The sequence below is a fragment of the Lycium barbarum genome, chromosome 10 (assembly GCF_019175385.1).
Source record: "Lycium barbarum isolate Lr01 chromosome 10, ASM1917538v2, whole genome shotgun sequence".
Classification (NCBI taxonomy): Eukaryota; Viridiplantae; Streptophyta; class Magnoliopsida; order Solanales; family Solanaceae; genus Lycium; species Lycium barbarum.
In genome coordinates, this window is record NC_083346.1 from 119,805,104 (window position 1) to 119,826,698 (window position 21,595).

Genomic DNA, 21,595 nt, shown 5'->3' on the forward strand with positions numbered 1-21,595 from the left:
GCTAAGTAATTTGAACAAACTCTTGAGGCCACACACGAAACTAAACTGGTCGTATAGGGTCACAAATTCATTAGTTTTTCAAAATCCAATGTACTACCAATCTTATGTTTATTAAATACTTCTTGTACAAATCAGTTATAATCTTAGACTTGATCACCTCTTTCTCACATTAGATATTTTGATAACATCATGCAATTTGCATTTTCTCGGAGTGAAATATAATCATACATTACAAAAAAAGGCATGAATTAATCACGAACTTCATCATTAAATAGCTCGTAGCTAACAAATTTTTATTATATGCATTGCTACTCTATCGATAAATAAGATTAACCTATCTCAAAGAATAGTAATTCAAAATACAAGCGTCAAAATAATCCACTCGGCTATATTGGCCCCCTCGCCTAGTTACCTTCCATTTTATGTTATTTAAGCTATAAAAGAAAAAAGATTCAAGTTTGAATATTTCTCCTTTTTTTTATTTAAAAGAAGGCAATGAAGTCACTTTTTAATAAATTTTTGGTATATATTGTAAAAATCACAAAAGGATAATTATAGAGAAGAAAGCCAAATTTTGTTTACCTTAATTAGCTACCAATTGAGTTTAAGTTGCTTTCTGTGATTGGACCGTCTAATTTTAGTTGCTAGTAAACTTCCAAAACAGGAAAGTCGATAATCATTTCATTAGTACAACATCAATTCAACTAACCAATAAAGAAATCACATGCCTTTGTCTAGTTGTAGGTTGATGAATTAAATCCTAAACATTTTTTTCTTAAACGGATATTCACGATATTCAATGTACAGTCAAACCTCTCTATAGTGACAGTGTTTGTCCGAAAATTTCATGGCTACTATAGTGAGGTGCTGTTATGCATGTATCAATGCATTCGATATTTAGATCTCATTTAGCTGTTATAAACAAAAGTACGCAAACAATTAACTTTTTGTACTTTTTATGTTATAAACGAAAACAATATATTTGTAAATTTTAAAATCTCAATTGATTTTCAAATCTCATAAATTAAAAATTGAAAAGACTAATAAATTACTACTAAATCCATAACTAGTTGTACCACACAGATAAAGAATTAAAATCTATAGAACATATGCATTTTAAATTAATTGAGAATTTAAAATATTTCAACTTTGACGTAAGAACTCTACAATTGTAGGTTGTTTCTAAATTCTAGTCTCTTAGTGATAATATAATGCTTGAACTGATGAAGAATTTTGTCCAAACTTTCAGCAAAAGGCAATTCAATAGCTTTCCCTTGAAGGCTGTCTAAGTGTTTAACAGTTGACTCTTCTATCTCCAAGTAGCAGTAGGTTGAGGCTCTTCATCGACACTTTTGTTGTCACATAATATATTTCTTACAAAATATTATTACACGCTATTTGAGTATGATTGTTATAGAGAGATAATTTTACAAAGAATGTACCGCTATAATGGATGTCATTGTTGTTATAGGCAGAATGTTGTTATAGAAAAGTAAAATATAACATGAAAAATCGGTTCCGGAGAAAATCAGGCCGGTATAGTGAAATGCTATTATAACGAACGGCAATTATAAAGAGGTTTGACTGTATTTACATTTAAAATGAGGCAAACGATAAATTATTAATGAGATTTAAGTGCAATACACTGTAAAAATATTCACAGTCGAATTATTTAACAGTTAAGTATATTGATTGATAATTTAGTAAATATGTCAATTAACTTGTTTAACATGTTAAATTACACTCATTTTATAAAGAAGAACGTATGTAATCAATATATATAACTGCAATTTATTATCAAAATTGTCAAAGTGTAACAGTTACGAAAAATTGTGTCAAATCTTGACCAAAGCCCATGAATCTCTCCCCCTCGTAATGTAAGTAAATTACATTTATGGGGTTAATTTCTTGAATGGCCATCCAAGTTATTTTATAAAATAACTTTTGTAATTTTTGTGACAATAAAATTATTCAAATATGTATGTCTCCTATAAAATAGTCTATTCCAAAATTTTACTTATTGACACCCATTTAACTCATTTAAAAAGTTACTGTACCCAAAATTCAAATCCAAATCAAAATTAATAGTATATAATAACTTTTTCGTAAAACACACATAGAGGACCACATCTCTTTGTGAGGTTACTTTCCAATCTGTTACTCAATTGAAATTATTTAAAATATGAGGAAAAAGACATAAAAGTAATAATAAAGTAGTCATTTAATTAAGTACTTAGATTTGGTAAAGGGAATAATATCTCTTTTAGCTCAGCCTTGCTCTTTCAAGCGAAGCCATGTTCTACAAAAAAAATATAACTATACAAATAAATAAACACTAAATAAACATATCAATATAGTTCAAATAATTTACGATGATAACATTTATAGAAAATTAACCACGGTTCCGAGAATTTTTTGTCGTAGTTGTACTTTAAAACTACCATTTTTATGCCAGAGAAATAGTTGAATTTGACCATAGGAAGAGATAGTATTCTAATGTTAACAAAATATTATGCTAACATAGAAACTCAAAAATTCAAGTAATGTTAAATCAGAAACATTGATTATATTTGATAATGTAATAAGGATATTTAATCCTAAAGTATGGCATACAATTGAATTCATTTCTATTTTATTTATCAAATTTAAAACGTCTTGCTTTATCAATGATAACAACACTTATTTTGAATTATTATTGTTTATATCTCTTCATGTAAATTAATTTTAGTTTAATAAAAATAGCTTCTCCAAGTACAGTCTTTGACAACATTGGATCTAAATGAACCGTACTAACATATAACTAAAACATAATCCGTTTGGACATAGAAATTTGTTGCTTATTTCAACTTCTTTTTCTTCAAAAAATCAGTTTGGATAAACATTTTTGCCAAATATTAACTCCAACTTGAAGTTGAGTTTTTCTCACGTAAAAAAAAAAAAAAAATCTAAGAAATTTTTTTAAGTGATATTCATGTTCCAAGCACAATTTTAATTTCTAGACACTCTTTTTCAACTTAACTTCAAATATTACTCTATTCAAATATCACCAAATTCAGGTCCTAACGCCTACAAACATAACGTAAGGTCCCATTTGGACATATTAAAAAAAATCTCACATAACTGTTTGTTAATACATTATAGTCAATTTTTGCCGCAACTCATAGTTCATGAGGTAAGTTTTTTCCCTCGCAAAACTTAAACTTTCAAATACCAATTTTTAACTTAACTTCAAATACTACTTTTGAATATCACCCAAATCATATTCAAGCGCCTAGTTAATCTCAATATAATACCTTGTCTCGTTTTAATACCTTCAATTACTAAAGTCACTCTTATGAATAGGTGCATAAGGTGAAATAGTAGATTTACAAAAATCAAAACCTTAGTGGAATGTTCCCCGAAGGTGGGAAACAATTTTAAACCCATATAGTGCGCTCCAACGTTCCAATATGCTGTAGGATACTCGTGAAAGTGAGCCTTAACTAAACGGTCAAAATTTTCCAATTTTTTTACATACATGTGAATGCTCTTAAATTCACATACACCCTGAGGAAAAAAAAAAAGACAATCTTTTACTACAAATTACACTTGTTGCCTTAAGGTTCTTTCTTTTTCTATAAATAAGTGAAACATTTGTTCAGAACAAATCATTCTTTCTTCTCAGATTATTTTCAATATCTTTTTCATCATTGTACCTTGTTGTCTAAGTGATGAATAAAGAAAAAAACCCATCCTTTATTTTATTATAAAATATACTAGTAACATTCTCTTTCTTCCAAGTCAAGAATTTTTCTGTCAGAATATAATAAAATTCCCTACTATATCTTTCACCATTTTTTTCAAACAGATCAAACCCCACAGTCCAAAATGAAGTTTCTAACTTGGGTTTTCAACATTTTTTTTATTTTAACATTTTTTCACTTATTTTCAAGATCATTTTCACTAGCTCAAGAACCACAAGCAGCACCAGAACCAATTTGTGCCAAGGCTGATAGGCTTGCTCTTCTTGGATTCAAAGCCAAGATATTGAAGGACACTACTAATATGCTGTCCTCATGGACAGGTTTAGATTGCTGTGGTGGAGGCTGGGAAGGTATTGAAAGGAAAAATATTTATTTATAGCATCATGAATCTCTGAATGAACGCTATAATTCTCTACCACGTGAAAATAGCTAGCAACACCTTTATTTATAACGGTGCAAAACTTAAACTAGAAAATCTATTCCTACATTATTTTGACTAAAAAATCATAAGTACTTTTTTCGTCCCAATTTTTGTGACACTTTTTGCTTGTTGAGGTTCAAACTATGTGAACTTTGGCCAACATTTTAAGATGTGTTTTTCATCATATTGACATGGGAAGAACTGGAATTTACAGTTTTTTCGTATAGTTTTTTACTATAGAATTTTATTGAGTTGATCTAATCCAATTTAGTCTCGAAGATTAATCAAATTGACACTCGATAAGCGAAAAGTATTACATAAATTGAGTTTGAAGGAGCAGACATGAATTAAATAAATACCGAATTCGAAATAAATTTGGTTTCTTACTCTAACTTTGAATTATTCTTCCAACAGGTATAGAGTGTGATCCTGCTACAGGGAGGGTGATTAGGTTGATTTTGCAGAAACCTTCTGAGAGGGACAACAACCTTTACATGAAGGGAACTTTATCACCAACTCTTGGTGATTTGCTTTTCATGGAAACAATGATAATAAGTGGGATGAAATACATTGCTGGAACTATACCAATTAGCTTCTCAAATCTCACAAGATTAAAGCAACTAATCTTGGATGACAATTCTCTACAAGGGTATATCCCTTCTGGTTTAGGCCACTTGTCATCCCTTCAAACACTTTCACTTGGTGGGAATCATTTGTCTGGACAAATTCCTTCTATTATAGGAAATTTCAAGAATCTGCAACAGCTGAGTTTATCAGGGAATTTGCTAAAAGGGCCTATCCCAATTGCCTTAAAAAATCTTGGCAATTTGCAGTCTTTGGATCTTAGCCACAATTTACTATCTGGGCTGGTTCCAGATTTTCTAGGACAGCTTCAGAATTTGACATACATTGACCTTTCCAGTAACCAATTGTCAGGGCAGATACCAATTTCCTTGTGCAATTTGCTCAAGCTTTCGTTTTTATCGCTTGATCATAATCTGATGACAGGGAGAATTCCGAGTCAAATTGGGAAGTTAAAGGCACTCACTTCTTTATCATTGAGTTTTAACAAGTTGACAGGCCAAATCCCTGAGTCTATTGCAGGACTACCAAATCTTTGGAACCTTAGTTTATCTAGAAATGCTCTTTTAGATCCTTTGCCTATTGCTTTCTCTAAAGGTCTCTCTTCTCTTTTATCAATAGACCTTTCTTACAACAATTTCAATCTTGGAACAGTGCCTGAATGGATTAGAAATAGAGAACTTTCTGATGTCAACTTAGCAAGCTGTAAGCTTCGTGGGACGCTTCCGAATTTCACAAGGCCCGATTCTCTTAACTCCATAGACCTATCGGATAACTTCTTCACGGATGGGATATCGAATTTCTTTGCAAGAATGTCAAGCTTGCAAAGGGCGAAGATATCAAACAACCGGTTAAAATCTGATATTGCTGGGATCAAATTGCCTGATGGGATTTCATCTCTTGACCTCCACTCGAACCAGCTTTTCGGGTCTCTCTCGAGGGTGTTAAGCAACCACACAAGCAAATTCTTGGAGGTTATCGATGTCTCAAGCAACCAACTATCCGGAAACATCCCCGAGTTTGTCAGTGGGTTAAACCTGAAAGTGCTCAACCTTGGAAGCAACAAGATTACAGGTCAAATCCCGACTTCAATCTCGAATCTTGATAAGCTTGAGAGGTTTGATATATCAAGAAACCAAATTACTGGTACAATCCCAATAGGTCTAGGATCATTGGTGAAGTTGCAATGGCTAGACTTGTCAATCAACACAATTTCAGGGAAAATTCCAGATAGTTTGCTGGGGATTAAAGCATTGAGACATGCAAATTTCAGGGCAAACAGATTATGTGGAGAAATCCCACAAGGCAGACCATACAATATATTCAGTGAAGCTGCTTATGCCCACAATTTGTGCTTGTGTGGCAAGCCTTTGCCACCTTGTAAGGGAAAGAAACAAGATAAGTTGGGCCAGTAACTGCTGACTCACTCCATTCATAGGAATTTATGCTTTGTTAACAATAAAACAGTTTTTTTTTTTTTTGAATTCTAGTACTACTTGTACACCTCTATCAGCTCACATTGTTAGTCAGTGTTACTTGACATATATTCAATATGAAATGAATAAATTCATTCACAATTTCGCATCTGATCTCTTTGCAAATGCATCTCAGCCTATGTGAACTTCAAAAGCATAATGGATCACAAAACCAAATCAAGAAGTATTTTCTTATTCTAATACCTTTGTGTATGCGCACCTTAAAAAGGTATAGTGTCAATTCCATTACAAGCATCAAGGGTAATAGACAAGGCCAACATTTCTTGGATACTAACCATAATGCTACCAATAATTGTACTAATCTAACCACATATGTGTTTCTCCTACCAAAAGGAAGATTATCACTTGGCAAGCACAAAACATTCAAAAAAGAAATAAGAGAAATTTCATTCAAAAAGATATGTGAGCAAGACCTAAACCATAAATTTCCATATATCACTTCTAGTTAAACTAATTTGCAATGATCAAAATTTACACAAGCTTGAAACTAGTCATTTCAAAATCTGGACGATAGCTAGCTACACAATTCAAACACCCAAAGCTCTATGCATCATCATCTTCTATCTCTTCCTTCACTCCCTCAACTACTTCTATCTCTTCCTTCACTTCCTTCTCTGGCTCATCATCTTCATCCTGAAATTATTAATAAAGACATTAGAATAGGAAAAGTAAACATAACAATCGATAACTTTAGAATAGCATAATAATAACAAGAGAGAACAAGGGCCCACATTGGCGTTTTCATCAGTATCAGTGTTAGACTTCAATGCCTTTTCATATGCTGCTTTGAGCTCTGCAGCCTTATCCTGGTATGGCTTTTTCTCCTGTGAAAACATTTGAATTACACGAGTAAGAGTCACATTTCAAACACTGCAACAAACTAGTAAAAACCACATAGTATCGCCACCCATGTTGCTCAAACTCTTCAAAAATGACAGCATGTGTGTGTGTGTGTGTGTGTGTTCAAACAAGGATAGCAACAATTTTAGATAGTTGAAGCAATATAGCTTGTCACACACCTCATCAGTCATGGACTTCCATTTCTCACCACCCTCCTTAGCAACCTAGAAGGAAAAAAAAAAATATAGCACGATTAGCAAAATAACAAGTCTATAGACCTTATTATCAAAAATAGCTCAATCCAACATTACCGTGGAGACACTCTTGCAATCAGGATTTGCAGCCTTAAATGTCTGTCTAAAGTCATCCCTGCAAGCATATTCATTTCTCATCAACACAATCTATATAATGTAACAAACATACAAACAAACAAGACATAAATACAAATGGATAGGTAAAGAGATTACATGAACACGAAGAACGCAGTAGGAGGACGTTTAGGAGCATTTGGGTTCTTCAGTTTCTTTTCCCTTTTAGCTTTTGGCTCTGTTGTTTTCTCCTTGCTCCTGTGAAGTATTACATAATATGTTACTACAAAGTTCAAGAATACAAAACTATATTAAAAGAACAAGTACAGAATCACAATAACAGTAATAAAAATTACTTTGCTGATGGTTTCTTTGTTTCAGTTGGATTTTCCACAACTTGAGCCTCTGTACAAACAACAATTAGTTAATTAATAAATAAGCTTCAGTATATGACTGGGAACACAGACACACCCCAATAAAATGTCAATATCATTAATTTTAGAGGGAATAAAAAAAATAAAAATAAAAATAAAAACCAAGTGTTAATACCCAAATTCATCTTGATTTTGGCATCAAGGCTGCAATTGTGGAAACTTATCAATGCAATGGGTACATCTTTGCTGCATTCTTCACTGCAATAATGAAAGAAAAAAAAAACATTCATTTCAATATACATCACAATTAAAGGGCAGCCGGTGCACTAAGCTCCCGCTATGCACGAAGTTCAAGAAAAGGCCAGACCACAAAAGTCTATTATATGCAACCTTACCTTACATCACAATTATCAACAAAAAATAAATCCACTAATTTTCTTCAGTCAAATCATAACAACAATACACAATGTCCACATTCACTAAATTTTTCAACATTTAAACAGCATTAATATATATATTAAAAAAATGAAAAAGAAAACAAAAGAGGGATAAAAAAAAAGACTAATTCATTAATAGGAAGCTGTATAGTAATGTTCAGCTAATATCCAAACACTCTCAGCCCTTTCAAATTAAAATACATACTAATTCTTTCATCATAAAAAATTTACACCTGTACCTATTCCAAAACTTATACTACTCCTTCCGTTTCAATTTATATAAACTCATTTAACTGGACACGACATTTAAGAAAAAAAGAAGACTATTAAAACATAAGAATGAGTGCATACCAACGAGCGAAAGCGGAGCCATCTTTAGCACGTTTAAGAGTAGCATTAGCAGCAGATTCAACTTCAACTCTCTTTCTAACTCTAGTTGGTCCATTACCATTTGAAGTAGACTTTGTAGCTCCACCACCACCCATTTACAGTTAATTTTGCTTTTAACACTAAGAGAGAAATAATTGGGATATTGAAGAGAGATGTGAAATGGGTTGTGGGGGATTTGGAGGGGTTTAAAGGAGAGAAAAAAACAAGGAGGGAATATGAAAAAAAAAATTATGGTTTTCATTTTTTTTGAAATTTAGCGCCATTTTTGAAATTTTTGGTGGGAGATTGTGAAATGACTTGGATTGATGACGTGTTCTTAATGTGTGCCGTTGGATTAGAACGTACGGTCCACGATTGATCACTATATTAAAGGCTGTTTGGTATTAGTGTATCGCAGGAGTAATAAATTGATGACATAGTTACTTTTACTTGTTCACTAATTTAAAAATAAATTTTTATTTTTAATTTTCATTTTCATTTTTTGCATATTAAGATAAGATAAAAAAAAATTTCTGTTTTATTTATAGTATTAAATGTTCACTTCAAATCGTTTTTTCAAATCCAATAAAAATATGCACCAATTAATATTGATAAATTATTCGCTTCATTTATTATTTTCTTAAACAGCGTGAAAAGTCCAAAGTGGACAAGTAAAACTGAATGGAGGCTGTGACTTAAAATCTTTTTTTCACTTATAACAACTATTTATAAACTTTTTTTATTATTTCAATCGTTTTAATTTATATATATTGATTTAACTGAAAATTTTAAAATAATGCTCCCTTCGTTTCAATTTATGTGAACCTTTTAGAAGTACGAAGATCAAATTTTATAACGTTGATTGTAAATTTTGACATAGATCTTTCAAGTTTGTAAAAATAAAATTTATATATTTAGATACTACATAAAAAATACTATAAGTTATGATAATTTATAATTCAAATAATTTTAAAAAAGTGTAAGGAAAACATGGTCAAAGAACCTCCAAATAGCAATAGATTCACATAAATTGAAACAGAAAGAGTGTTAAATATGTGATAAGATTTGTGGACTATAAGAACTTGTTATTAATGGTGAAAGGAGAATAGTCAAATTATTTTCGAATTCAGAAAAAAGTCATTTATTTGGAACAAGTTTAAGGAAGGGAATAAGATCACTTAAGAGGGAGTGTATAATTTGATAATCTTTTAGAAACTTTCATAACAAATTATCGTACAGAGAAACTTTCAATAGTGAGGGGGGAAAAGGTTAAATGTTTGTAATTTGTTTACCCAGTCCTTTTTAAAAAAAAAAAAAAATTATTTGCTTATGGGCTATTCTCTTGGTTCTTTATATCATCCATGGTCTCATAGTATCATTTACCTTTAGATACACCCTCATATTATGAAAATCGGACACATTATTAGTTTCTTCATATTATGATTAGTATATAAACAAAAGGCTTAATACCTAGATAGACCCTTAAACTTGGCATGTTTTGTAAGATAGACATATAAACTTATAAGGTGACCAGATAGACACTTAAACTTGTTCAAAGTGTATTTTTCAAACACATTTGTATTGAAGACCTGTGCGTGAGGTCCAAACGCCAATTATGTAGCAAATAAATAAATAATTTTCCATGTAAGAAAATATAGTTCAACCACGTGTAATTTTATTTCCATGTAAGCAAATAAGCGTCTGAAGCTATACTACCCCTCATTTGTTCAACCACCCTTTTTTTCTCGTACCTCCAACTTGAGAACTACTGCATTCCTCTCCCAATCCTTATCAAATTCCTTGAGTTCCCTCTAATTCTAAAGTCAAAAGGTCAGTATTTTTTCTCATTTTTCAGTTTTTTCAGTTTCTTTTATAGTTTTAAGCTTTTCTAGTTTCTTTTGGAGTGTATGGCTGGACTTTAATTGTTACGATGGCCCCTTGAAACGGTTGTTTGTCTTTGTTTCTGTGTAATAGGGGCTTATCCCAACTATTAAAGAGTTGTTACCCAATTTTGGAGGAAAGAAGAAAACAATTTTGGAGGTGTGCGAAGGCTAGCTTTCCTGTAAAGCTTAAAGATGAACTTGCAGGACTTGGAGTTGGGGGAGGTAGAGGAAGAAGTGGTGTTGGTGCTAATTCTAGTGCCACAACTGCTTCTACTAGTGCCGCAACTTCATCACGATATGATTTTGGTGCTACAAGACCAAGGGTGCAGGGATATGGTATTTACACTGACATACGTACTGGAACATCAATATTCAACGTATGTAAATTTGTTTTTCTTAAATACTGCAGGATATACACTATTTTGAGATGTTGATTCTAATTTGAATTTACTTAAACATTGCAGCAAGGGATGCCAAGTGAAAGAGTTCTAACACCCGGGATTCTGAAAAATGCAGTTGATACCAATATTGATCTTGGCTTTCGACCTCATGCTCTCAAACGGAAAGGCAAGAAAGCTATAACCACTTGCCAAATTCAGCATCACAGAAACATTGTTGCAAGTGCCAGAAAAAAATTGAAAAATGTTGCTTCATCAAATGATATAGAGTGACCCAGTGAAGATGCAACTGTTTTGCCGTTTTTAAGAATCACTTTAGGAGGACTTTTGTAAATCAAGTGCTTTAGCACAACTTGTTTTGCTTTTTGGGATGTTATATTAATTTCTTCAACACTAGCTGTTTTGTGGTCTGGAAGCAACTCTTTTGCAACTCATATTTTGAGCTTTAATTGTAGTTATATAAAGTTGTTTTAATTGAAGATGGGTATAAGTTATATAAAGTTGTTTCTTTTATTGCTATTCTGACTCAGCAATTTTAAAAACCTTCACGCGCTTAGGATAAAAGTCACGACACGCGAGTTGCCAGATGGAGAAATGTGTTTAAAAAAATACACTTTGAGCAAGTTTAAGTGTCTATCTGGTCACCTTGTAAGTTTATATGTCTATCTTACAAAACATGCCAAATTTAAGGGTCCATGTAGGTACTAAGCCTAAACAAAATTATCCTTAATTCTTCGACATTGGTCCTCCGCAAGAAAATCCTTCATTTAACACTAATTTTATTGGTTTATCTAGTACTGATAAATCCAAACCCGAATTACAATAAGTTTGGTATTGTTATTGTATTGAAATAACATATCAGTTATCAGTTATTATTAAAAAATGACACAAGCTAGTTTTTCCTTTTGACACAGGCTAGTTAACAACTTATTTATAAGCATGCGTAACAAAATATTTATAAGTATATTTTGCTTTAGCCATTTGTAGTGTTTCTTTTTCATCAGAAACAATTCTATACTCTGTTTTAACTAATTTCTATTTGTTTTACCTTTCTCTCATATGTTAAAGAGTAGTGCAAATCGTATTTATTTTCTATTTATCTCTATAAATATAAGATATAATAAACTTAATTGACTCTGTTTTCTTGAAAATTAAGAGGCACTGCGTTCCTTAGTGAGGAATACTTTTTGATTACTTTATCGAGGAATATAACATTTTAACACATGCAACACTACAAATCTTCCAAATTTGGGCATAAACCAGAAAAAATATTTTATATAAAGCGATCATGGAAGTAATATCTGTAAATGGTGAATGATTTTTCAATAATCCCAAAACTAGTCGGGTTTCAAAAATCCCACGCTGCAGTAATTACAGTATATAAGAAGTGTTACGAACTCAAAAAGAGTCAGATTAATTATCAGTACGTGTAAGCAAAGAGAGTTTAATTGCAATGGCTACATAAGCAATAAGATAGAACCACAGGCCAGTTTTCTTGAGATTTGCATGCACAAATTTAACGATTGTCACAGTAAACTAATTAAAAAATCCACTTCAAAAACACATCTCAAATACCATAGATTCGCTCAAATTAAACAAAAACAAAAAGGCCTAACAGCAGTTTATCAAAAAGTAGGCACTTAAGTACGAGCTACAGCAGGAGCTCCTCCGGCGGGGCGGGGAGCTTGACCTGCCTTGGGAAGATCATCCTGAAATAGAAACAAAGAAACAAGAAAAAGCCCTAGGTAAGCATAAGAATGACACTGATTCAGTAAATTCAAGACTTGTCATTTTATCTAAGCAGTTCTACAAGCAGACGATGCTTCCCAAAAGATTGAAGAAACTTGTTTCCAAAAGTCAATACATTCAAGTAGTTGATATATGTATTGAATATTTTGTAGCAAGCAAATTTAGTTGCAGAGTATATGTGAGCAACGAAGACGAGATTCAACTCAGCAATACACACTCACCCAACACCAAGCAAACCCACCCTTGATTATCCCACTCACCACCCCACCCCATCCCCATGTGTTTTGCTAGATTATATATAAATGCTCTAGGAATATTTGCATTTCTTACTTACCAAACACTAGCAAAATAAACAAGAAACACACTTATTTTGAAGACTTCATACCAAACACAACCCAAAAAGGCAAGTTTCTTCTCTAAAAGAAGGAAATAGACTTCCACACCTACAATTTGAACCTAATAGAGATATTTGCAGAAAGGATTTAAAGATAATATGAGTATAATGCAGTACCCTTGGGCGTCTGAAGCGCTGTGGAGGCTCACGCACCCTCCTATCAGTACGAGAACGGACCCTAACAACCTTGGAGTGAATGGCACATGAGACACAATATTGCATCTTCAAGTACAGCTTAGGAAGAGTGTACACTGTAAATAAAACATAGTCATGTTAGTTTAATATTAACATACAGCATGTAAATACATATTGTTAATGCACTAGAACCTCACATTCAAAAGCACAGGCTTCCTGAACATCCCTCACTGCTGCTTGTTCAACAATGTTCCTCACAAGGAACCTCTTGATTGCTTTGTCCTGAGACAAATTGATAAGAGACATATCAGTCTAAGTTCAAAAAATTCTTGCAAAAACTGGTCCATTAATTTTGACACTGGATTAGGAACAACACATACATATTACAGATATAACTATACGTATATAGTTTTATCCAGTAAATAGGAGGGTCAACATTTTTTTTATGACAACAGAACCCGCAGGGTAAACCATGTTCTAGTGCAATAGCCAGCAGACCACATAGGAGAGATAACCCTCGCTACGCAAGCCCCGTGCGACAAGCTCAACCCAAAAGGCACAAAAAAAAGAGGGTCAACATTTTTTCAACCCCTGGTGACTTTAACTCGCAACAAAATAGTTAGAAGAGGAGGAGGGGTCTACAACTATAGCAAAGACTAATATTACAAAGATTAGATGACATAAGTAAAGTTTAACTCATTGATGTGTAGATTAGCACAGATGTCGAACTGATAAAGCATAGAAACTACATTGGATCTTAAGCTCAGACAACAGGTTCCCATTGTATCAATACATCTAAAAACCAATACTACCTAACTTCGTTATTTATAAACAATTTCAGAAAGCACAAACCATACTATCCACAAAAAGACTGAAATTAAAAATCAAGGAACAACCGAACAAACCATCAAGCAGCAAATTTCTACCATGGCACGCCCACAAATAACAGCTCAGTCAAACAAGATTAATAATCTCATAAACAACAAAACAACTAAGCACTAAGATATGATCAAAAAAACACCAAAACCTAATACAAGCAAAACTCATTCCAACAAATAACCTATCACGTGAAACATATTTTTATCCTAATAATCCTTCAGGCGTTGTATAGATCAAAATCTTTACTTCTATATTTTTTTCATCTATATGTAAACTTTTGCATCTGCTCAATATCATTAATTAAGTTATTCCTTCATCAAAAAAAATTACCAAAAACCCAAATAAAACATAATGGTAATAGATAATTTACTACTAGGTATAAATCCAAACTAGTCAGCATCAGTTTCCATATCGCTCCGACTCTTCAAAATTATCGACGGGTGCGTGTCGGATTCTCTAAAAGTAGTACCTTTTTTTTTTAAAGAATCCGATACGGGTGCAACAACATTTATACCTTAGGGCAGCACTTGCCACAGTTGGAGCAACGAATGAATTTGACATGGCCACGTCCATGTTTGTTACGACCACCATTTCTTCTCTTAAAAGTCTACAAAATTTACACATACAAAAAACAATAAGAAAATTTTATACATTTAATGTGACATTTGATGAATAAATTCAAAACTTGTTAGTCACCATTTTTGCTGGATGAGCAGTGAGAACAGTTGAACTCTGATGGCCACAACTTTAACTAGGGTTTTTCTTTGATAAGAGATGGAATATATAGGGTTTTTTTTTGTTGGTAAAGCCTAATAACGGTGGGCCTACTTTGAAAACTCGAATAAAATGGGCTTCTTTTTTCATAGACCAAATATGGGTGTCCAAAATCCTACATACGGGTCATATAGTTCTTTTTTTGTTTTGTTTGTTTTTGCGCGGATGCCCATCAAACCTGAAAATTTATAGGTTATGGGTTCAAACCCTGCTCAGTTAAAAATTAAAAAAAAATTACAAGATAGAGTTTTAGATTCTACCTTAAGACAAACTTTGCGTTATAAGATAGCAAACTCTGCCTTAAGGGAGAGTTTTGCTTGCCTTAGAGTAGAAATTGCAAGTAAATTCTGCCTTGCGGAATCCAAACTTTACTTTAGGATTTTTTTTTCCTAATTTTTGACTGTTTGAACCCGAAACCCATGAATTTTTAGGCGAAGGATAAAAATTAAAGACCAGCAATTTGAGGGCCAAAAATTAAATACCACACCCCAAATAAGGACAATCGTGCAAATTGCCCCTTTTTTTTTTTGCTTTAATTTTTAGGTAAATTACCCTAAACATCTCTAATCACATCACTCAATTTTGGATACACCCTTTGTAGCTCTAAATTGAATGTTTTACATCCCTATATAATGAAAATCCTAGACATTCTTATTTTTCTTCACATAATTGTGAATATTTGGACGTAGTTGTCGTTATCCTCATTACATTCTCTCATTCTAGTAAAATTTTAAGAGAAATTTACATCATGTACTAATGTGTTCATAACCAGTGTAATATGACAAGTAAGGTTTGAGAAGGATGGGATATAGACCTTACCCACAAGGGCGGGGTGTACGTAGACCTACGTTGTGTACCATGAGGCACAAAATAATTTACTTAAATGACAAGCTAAACTTTAATCGTGTATATCTGAAGTTCAGGTAAAATATTTTAAGTTCGCTTCACTTTCACAAGCAACATACCCGGATTTTTGCGACTTCAATTGTATGTGTCTAAAATTGATTCTTAGATGATTAAACATATAAAAAAAAATATAAATTTCGACAATGTCTTTAAATAGAAATCCAATTAGCTATACAGATTCATCGTAAACCCCCCGCCCCCACCCAAACTTGATACAAGTTAATAACTAGTCGAATTTGGTTTTGCTGCTCTTCATCGAGTTCTTCTCCTAGAAGATATTCATTGATTCTGATTGCAATTGTGCATCAAAACTTCAATGAGCTAGCCAATGCCAATTTTAGAAAATATAAAAGTAAAAGAAAAGAAGAAAAAAAAAACTAGTTGAATCTCGTAGAGCCATGGTTTTTTTTTTTTTAAAAAAAAAAAAGTCTTGAGTGATAAATTAATACTCTTCAACCATAGTTTAGTAGAACCACAAATCCTAATAAGTAAATGAAGATTTTTAAATAACAGACGAGGATTGGAAAAAGGTATGAGAAAAAATAATGCCCCCATCAGATAGTCTATGCAGCTTACCTTTAAACATTTAAATCTAAATTTATTTTTAAAAAGACTAACAAAAAAAAAAGAAGGAGATTTAAACATCAACCTCAAGAAAACATGAAAGCAGTAACAGTTGGAAGGAATTGTGCCTACTTAAATAAGGATTGAAAGTTTTTTCAGTCTCAAAAACAAGAGAGAAAATTAGGTAGATTGAAACTCTGTTCTCAATAACAATTATCAAGCCGTGGCTGCATTCTTCTTCTCTTCCTCGAGCTTCTTCAGTTCTGCTAGTCTTTCTGCCCATGCTCTATCCCTAGCAACAGCAGCCATCTTACGCTCTACTCGCTTAATCATTTTCTTCCGGTGTGCCTCCTGCAACTGAGCTTTACGCTTCTTTTTCTCAGCCTGTACATGAATAGAAACCCAAATTTATAGTAAAGGACTGCTTAACAAAACAAGGATCACAGGAAGCTCAAATTTATAAATTCAATGAATGGAGTGAATTGCGGAAGTCCTTGAAAGGAAGTTCTTCAGTTTTTGAATGGCTATATGAAGAATGATATGTAGAAATGACTCAAACAGTACTGAACCTTAAAGTGCCAATTTTAATGCTTGATCTCAACCAAGAAAACTCAATGAATCAACAGTAAGGAAAAATAACTAGAAGTTTTATACAAGTAGATAGATCCTCAGGACATGAAAGCAGGCGCCATTAACATGATATTTCCAGGCCAAGGAGAGCGCGCTACATATATCTATCAAATAGATAGTGCTTTCATAAGTAAAGAAGGTGTTCTCGTAGTTGCTTATTTCTTTCAAACTGGTTCATATGCTTGGAACTACAAAAAACAATCAATAATAGGATACTTAAGAGTCTCTGAGTCCTAAGTTTTAGCAGAGAGATCCAAGGCTTCTATTAATGATTCAGCTAGTCCTAAGTTTGGATCATAACTGTGGACTGAAAATGCAACTTGTTTCAATCTTGCCTTTATAGTAGAATTGTGTCTATATTGGAAGCATAGAGCCATTTGTCAAGGCATTCCTATTCTGAATTTTTTGAAAGCTGGTCAGACTTTGCTTCTGTGAGATGCTTACTTATATTTCGGTTTCAACATTCAATATAGTTCTTATTGTAGAGAGGTAGTTACTGGGGGGATTTTGTTTCAACCTAGCCTATCATCCTCCTTTTTGCAAAGTGTTTAGCATGTATTACAGCTCTTCAGTTTCAGGATTTATTATCTAGAGTAATTTTTTTAATATTCAGGTTCCAGTACGATGTCAATGCTCCTGGTGCAGCTTCCCAGCTTCGTCTTACATCTCCAAGGGATTTGAACTTAAATATATGTGTCTCTAGTGCCAACCTAAGTTGCGCGGACTTTTCACTTTCGTTGCCGCAGCCGTGTCAGATTCTCCAAAAATGCACTATTTTTGGAGTGTCCGGCACGCACCCGTCGATATTTTTGAAGAATCCGAGCAACATATGTGCCAACACAATATTCAGGCTTTTCCCAGCTGGAATAATCTTAGCCATGTTAAGGAATCCTACCAGGCAAATCTTCTTACTTTAATAAATATTCTAGCCCAGTATCTATTTCTTCATTATGAAACACCCACGTTTAAGGATCATTACTTACACTTAAAAAATTTCTCCATCTACCTGCTGTTACTTGTACGTATACATGAGATATTACCATGTTTTGATTCCATGCCACTGAATATCTAAACACATTATTTGAGTAATTCAAGAAACTATTCAAACTAAATATCCGATTACTGTGCTTCATGAGATATTGCATCAGATATCTAGTCTATCCTCCTACTACTGTTAGTAACGTATTCCCATTTTTTTAATTTTATTTGATAGGATGCAGTCTCACCAACTGGAGGAAGCAGGTCCATCATTGATGTTCATCACAGAAGAAATTATTTCATTATCCCACAGAATAAACTTGGTTAGGACATTTTCATAAGAGTTACAGAAATGAGGGGAATACCTAGCATAATTAAAATTGCCCTCTGGAGATAGCAAACCAATTAAAGTACATGTTGCGAAGAATATGCTGGATTCACACTTGAAAGGAAATCTTTTCGAAAAAGGTAATACAATGGTGACAATAATCATAGCAGCCGCAGATGTATATTTTTAAGATAAAGGGAATCAAAAGCTGTAACAACATACCAATATAAATGCCTTTCTCTGCCCGATTCTCTTCTTCTCATTCCTCCGTTTGACACTTCCTTCATTGGGATTGTTTGGACTTATAGGTTCACCGGGGGTATATTTTACCCATGCATATGGACCTAAATTCCAAAAGAAAAAAAGCTTCTAACTTCTTTTCATTCTGTCACAATCCAAAAGTCAATAAAAATCATAGCCGAAAATATTTTTAGGGAATGTTTTCCTTTTCTAGTGTGTGGTTAGTTTGAATTGTTTGGAAAAAAATATCTCCAAGGAAAATGTTTTCTACCAAAAGAAGGGAAGTGACTTGCATCACTTCATGAGAAAATCAGTTTCTTTACAATCCCAACTCTCACTCTACATCAACCAACACTTGGACATTATTGTGAACGTGAACACTCAAGAAAATCATCAAAACAACATCCTCATGTTCCATCCCCCACCTCGTACCATTACAATCCCAACTAAACCCGCGAAAATGATCGAGTACTCCTGTCCCAAGTTAGTAGTCATATTTAGCTTCTCGAAAATGTTTTTTTCCTTTTGATTTTTTTAAACTGGTTGAACAAACAATTCCTGAGATTGAATCTTTTTTTTTTTTAATCGTTAGGAAGTAGGGGAAACAAGTCCCACAAGTGTCATTCCACATTGATCGTCTTCATCTTCTTCACCCACACCCTTACACCCCACCACCCCTACTTATTTTCCTCCATACCGACGACACCCTCTAATACGAAAAGCACCCCAAAACATCATAATTTGCAGAACAAAATGCCCAAATCTGAAAATGGCAGAAAACCTCAATACCATAGTGTTTTTGCTTCGAATATATGCAATTGCTCTTAAAATGACATTTTCCAACTTGACTACCAAACACAAGAAATGAGTAGGAAAATCACTTATTTTCCAAAAAAGTATTTTCTTGGAATACATTTTCCCTCATACCAAACACACCCATATAGCAAAAACAACCAAAAACATCATAATTTGCAGAACCAAATGCCCAAATCTGAAAATGTCATAAAACCCTTAAACCCTAGATTGCAAATAACTATAAAATAGGATTATAACTAACCTGGAGGTCTCAAGCTAGCTCTTTTACGTTTAGGCTTGTCACTTGGTCTTCGCTTTGGTAAACGCGTATCAGTTAAGCTGTGAAAAGCAGCAGTTGATGATGGTGGAATCCATGGAACCCTAAATCGGAAATTGCTGAATAAATTACTGTGTTCCGGTACCGGAGTAATGATGGTGGTCGCCGGAGTAAAAGCGGAGACGGGTCGGGTCGATAATAGTACTCTTGAAACGGGTCGGATTATGGATCTTAGGGCTCCAAAACCCATTTTCGTAGCTCGATGATTTGCCAAAAATGGCCAGAAACAGCTGTGATTTCGCGTGGGAGAGATGATTTAGGGCTGCTGTTTTGTGTTTTGTGGAAAATTGAAAAACAACCGGGTCGGGTTGGGTCGGGTTATATGTAAGCTGGGCTGGATCTTTGGACCAATTTGGGCTGAAGTGGGAATTCAAACGGGCAATTTGCACGATTGTGCTTATTCGGGGTGGTCTTTAATTTTTGGCCCTCAAATTGGTGGTCTCTAATTTTTGGCCTTAGCTAAAAACCCCATAATTTCGGATTCAAACTCCCGCTCAGTTAAAAATTTTAAAAAAATTGCAACATAGAATTTGAATTCGCAAGGCAGAGTTTTGCAGTTCAGGTAGAGTTTTGTTACCTTCAAGCATAAGACAACTCTACTTCAGGCAAAAAAAATTTTTTTTTTTTTTACTCAATTGAAATTTTACAAAACTTTGCCTCAAGGACTAACTTTTTTCCGAATAGGTCGAGATTTGGGTTGGGTTTGGGTCGGGCCGGTTCTTTTTACCATGTGGACTGAGGAAAAAAAAAGTCCATGTGGATTAAATTAAGGGAAAAGGGTCAAAAATGCCCTTCTACTTTGGGACAAAGGCTAAAAATATCCTCCGAACTAATTTTGGATCAAAGATACCCCTCCCTTCATTAAAGTTTTCAAATATACCCCTATCTTAACGGAAATCCACAACATAACCCGATTTCATTTTAAAAAAAAAAACATATGTGACCAACTTGTTCCCGAGTCCTACTTCTGGAGCCACTAGACACAGGAGCGGGCAACCCATATGCGTTTTTATTTAGTTGGGTCGGTCTTAAATGGAGCGGGTTTAAAAAATGAAATCGAGTTATGTAACGGATTTCCGTTAAGATAGGAATATATTTAAAAACTTTAATGACGAGAGAGGTATTTTTGACCCAAAATTAGTTCGGATGATATTTTAGCCCTTTTTCCAAAATAGAGGGGCATTTTTTACCCTTTTCCCTTAAATTAAATGACATGTCATATTTTATTGGCCAAATATTTATTGGGTGACTTTTGATATGATATAGGAAAAGTTGAGTGACCCTATTGTTACAAAACAAAGAAACACGACTTTAGGAGATAATTACCCATAGTCTTTAAGTGCTTCGCAACAATACCCGCATCCGCCATTTTATTTTCCACTAACAGCTGACTGTTACTCCTGTTTCACCCAAATTGTAAGACATAATAATAATAATAATAATAATAATAATAATAATAATAATAATAATAATAATAATAATAATAATAATAATAATTAATATTCAATAAAAGTCAACAAATTTATAAAATACCTAAATTAATGATTAATATTATCGGGGCAATATCAAGTGGCAACCAAATAATAGTCTTCCAATAAAACTCAAAGTGTTTTTGGTACGAAGAACCTCATTTTTGAGGAAAATCTTTGACACTAGGAAGCCATCTTCCATCTGAATAGGGAAAATAACTTCCTCACGTAAGGGTGAGTCATTGTCCACAGAACTATATTTAACTTCATATTAGTTGCTCCAACTAACACAGAGACATTTTTATTAATCATTAGTATTCAAAAATTTCATCAAGAAACTCTCCAATGTGCTAATATTATTATTAATTTGTAATATGTATTTTTCAAGATTATTTTTCATTCACCGACTAAATATGGATTAATAGTTTTTAGGAGAATATTTCCCGTGAAAATAAAAATAAATTACTTCTGTCATACAAGACAAAATCTCATACATCATTTATTTACTTATAGACAATTACTCCCTCCGTCTCAAAATATTTATCACGGTTACTAAAAATAATTGT

General features: G+C 33.3%; 4 protein-coding genes and 1 long non-coding RNA gene across 7 annotated transcripts; 2 read left to right on the forward strand and 3 right to left on the reverse strand.

Annotated features, from left to right (window-relative positions):
• The first annotated feature begins 3,643 nt into the window (after positions 1–3,643).
• Positions 3,644–6,330, forward strand: LOC132614529 (probable inactive leucine-rich repeat receptor kinase XIAO). The gene is made up of 2 exons (XM_060328991.1): positions 3,644–4,093; positions 4,579–6,330. Exons 1-2 carry the CDS (start codon positions 3,868–3,870, stop codon positions 6,159–6,161), a joined length of 1,809 nt encoding a protein of 602 aa, XP_060184974.1. The 5' UTR covers positions 3,644–3,867; the 3' UTR covers positions 6,162–6,330.
• Positions 6,331–6,645: 315 nt separating this feature from the next.
• On the reverse strand, positions 6,646–11,091 carry LOC132614530 (high mobility group B protein 7-like). Of its 3 annotated transcripts, none has more exons than XM_060328993.1 (9): positions 11,079–11,091; positions 8,553–8,716; positions 7,940–8,022; positions 7,747–7,795; positions 7,550–7,648; positions 7,394–7,451; positions 7,262–7,306; positions 6,974–7,066; positions 6,646–6,875 (listed from the first exon to the last, which is right to left on the reverse strand). In XM_060328993.1, the coding sequence occupies exons 2-9, from the start codon at positions 8,684–8,686 to the stop codon at positions 6,786–6,788; spliced, it is 651 nt and encodes a 216-aa protein (XP_060184976.1). In that variant the 5' UTR covers positions 8,687–8,716; positions 11,079–11,091; the 3' UTR covers positions 6,646–6,785. The 3 variants fall into 3 exon arrangements, with proteins under 3 accessions (XP_060184976.1, XP_060184978.1, XP_060184975.1); XM_060328995.1 differs by lacking the exon at positions 11,079–11,091 and having other exon boundaries at positions 6,646–6,799; positions 6,830–6,875; positions 8,553–8,760; XM_060328992.1 differs by lacking the exon at positions 11,079–11,091 and having other exon boundaries at positions 8,553–8,760.
• Positions 10,661–10,950, forward strand: LOC132614531 (uncharacterized). Its single transcript, XR_009572333.1, has 2 exons — positions 10,661–10,830; positions 10,918–10,950. It is a non-coding gene; the product is annotated as an uncharacterized LOC132614531 (long non-coding RNA).
• Positions 11,092–12,320: 1,229 nt separating the features above from the next.
• On the reverse strand, positions 12,321–14,836 carry LOC132615006 (small ribosomal subunit protein eS26x-like). Its single transcript, XM_060329560.1, has 5 exons — positions 14,705–14,836; positions 14,523–14,615; positions 13,327–13,411; positions 13,112–13,245; positions 12,321–12,560 (listed from the first exon to the last, which is right to left on the reverse strand). The coding sequence occupies exons 1-5, from the start codon at positions 14,705–14,707 to the stop codon at positions 12,492–12,494; spliced, it is 384 nt and encodes a 127-aa protein (XP_060185543.1). The 5' UTR covers positions 14,708–14,836; the 3' UTR covers positions 12,321–12,491.
• A 1,475-nt stretch (positions 14,837–16,311) lies between these two features.
• LOC132615035 (uncharacterized) lies at positions 16,312–19,838 on the reverse strand. Its single transcript, XM_060329591.1, has 3 exons — positions 19,486–19,838; positions 18,411–18,532; positions 16,312–16,636 (listed from the first exon to the last, which is right to left on the reverse strand). The coding sequence occupies exons 1-3, from the start codon at positions 19,748–19,750 to the stop codon at positions 16,469–16,471; spliced, it is 555 nt and encodes a 184-aa protein (XP_060185574.1). The 5' UTR covers positions 19,751–19,838; the 3' UTR covers positions 16,312–16,468.
• Between the last annotated feature and the right edge of the window lie 1,757 nt (positions 19,839–21,595).

What these genes read in the sequence shown, in the direction of transcription:
- LOC132614529 (XM_060328991.1), top strand. Translation starts at nt 3,868, where the DNA reads ATGAAGTTTCTAACTTGGGTTTTCAACATTTTTTTTATTTTAACATTT. An exon ending in CTGTGGTGGAGGCTGGGAAG is followed by an intron (nt 4,094 to 4,578) that starts GTATTGAAAGGA and finishes TTCTTCCAACAG; the next exon opens with GTATAGAGTGTGATCCTGCT.
- LOC132614530 (XM_060328993.1), bottom strand. Translation starts at nt 8,686, where the DNA reads ATGGGTGGTGGTGGAGCTACAAAGTCTACTTCAAATGGTAATGGACCA. An exon ending in ATTGCAAGAGTGTCTCCACG is followed by an intron (nt 7,307 to 7,393) that starts GTAATGTTGGAT and finishes TTTTCCTTCTAG; the next exon opens with GTTGCTAAGGAGGGTGGTGA. An exon ending in ATACTGATGAAAACGCCAAT is followed by an intron (nt 6,876 to 6,973) that starts GTGGGCCCTTGT and finishes TAATAATTTCAG; the next exon opens with GATGAAGATGATGAGCCAGA.
- LOC132615006 (XM_060329560.1), bottom strand. An exon ending in GTGGCAAGTGCTGCCCTAAG is followed by an intron (nt 13,412 to 14,522) that starts GTATAAATGTTG and finishes AATTTGTCTCAG; the next exon opens with GACAAAGCAATCAAGAGGTT. An exon ending in AGCGCTTCAGACGCCCAAGG is followed by an intron (nt 12,561 to 13,111) that starts GTACTGCATTAT and finishes TTTCTATTTCAG; the next exon opens with GATGATCTTCCCAAGGCAGG.
- LOC132615035 (XM_060329591.1), bottom strand. Translation starts at nt 19,750, where the DNA reads ATGGGTTTTGGAGCCCTAAGATCCATAATCCGACCCGTTTCAAGAGTA. An exon ending in AGCTAGCTTGAGACCTCCAG is followed by an intron (nt 18,533 to 19,485) that starts GTTAGTTATAAT and finishes TTTGGAATTTAG; the next exon opens with GTCCATATGCATGGGTAAAA. An exon ending in AGAGAAAGGCATTTATATTG is followed by an intron (nt 16,637 to 18,410) that starts GTATGTTGTTAC and finishes ATTCATGTACAG; the next exon opens with GCTGAGAAAAAGAAGCGTAA.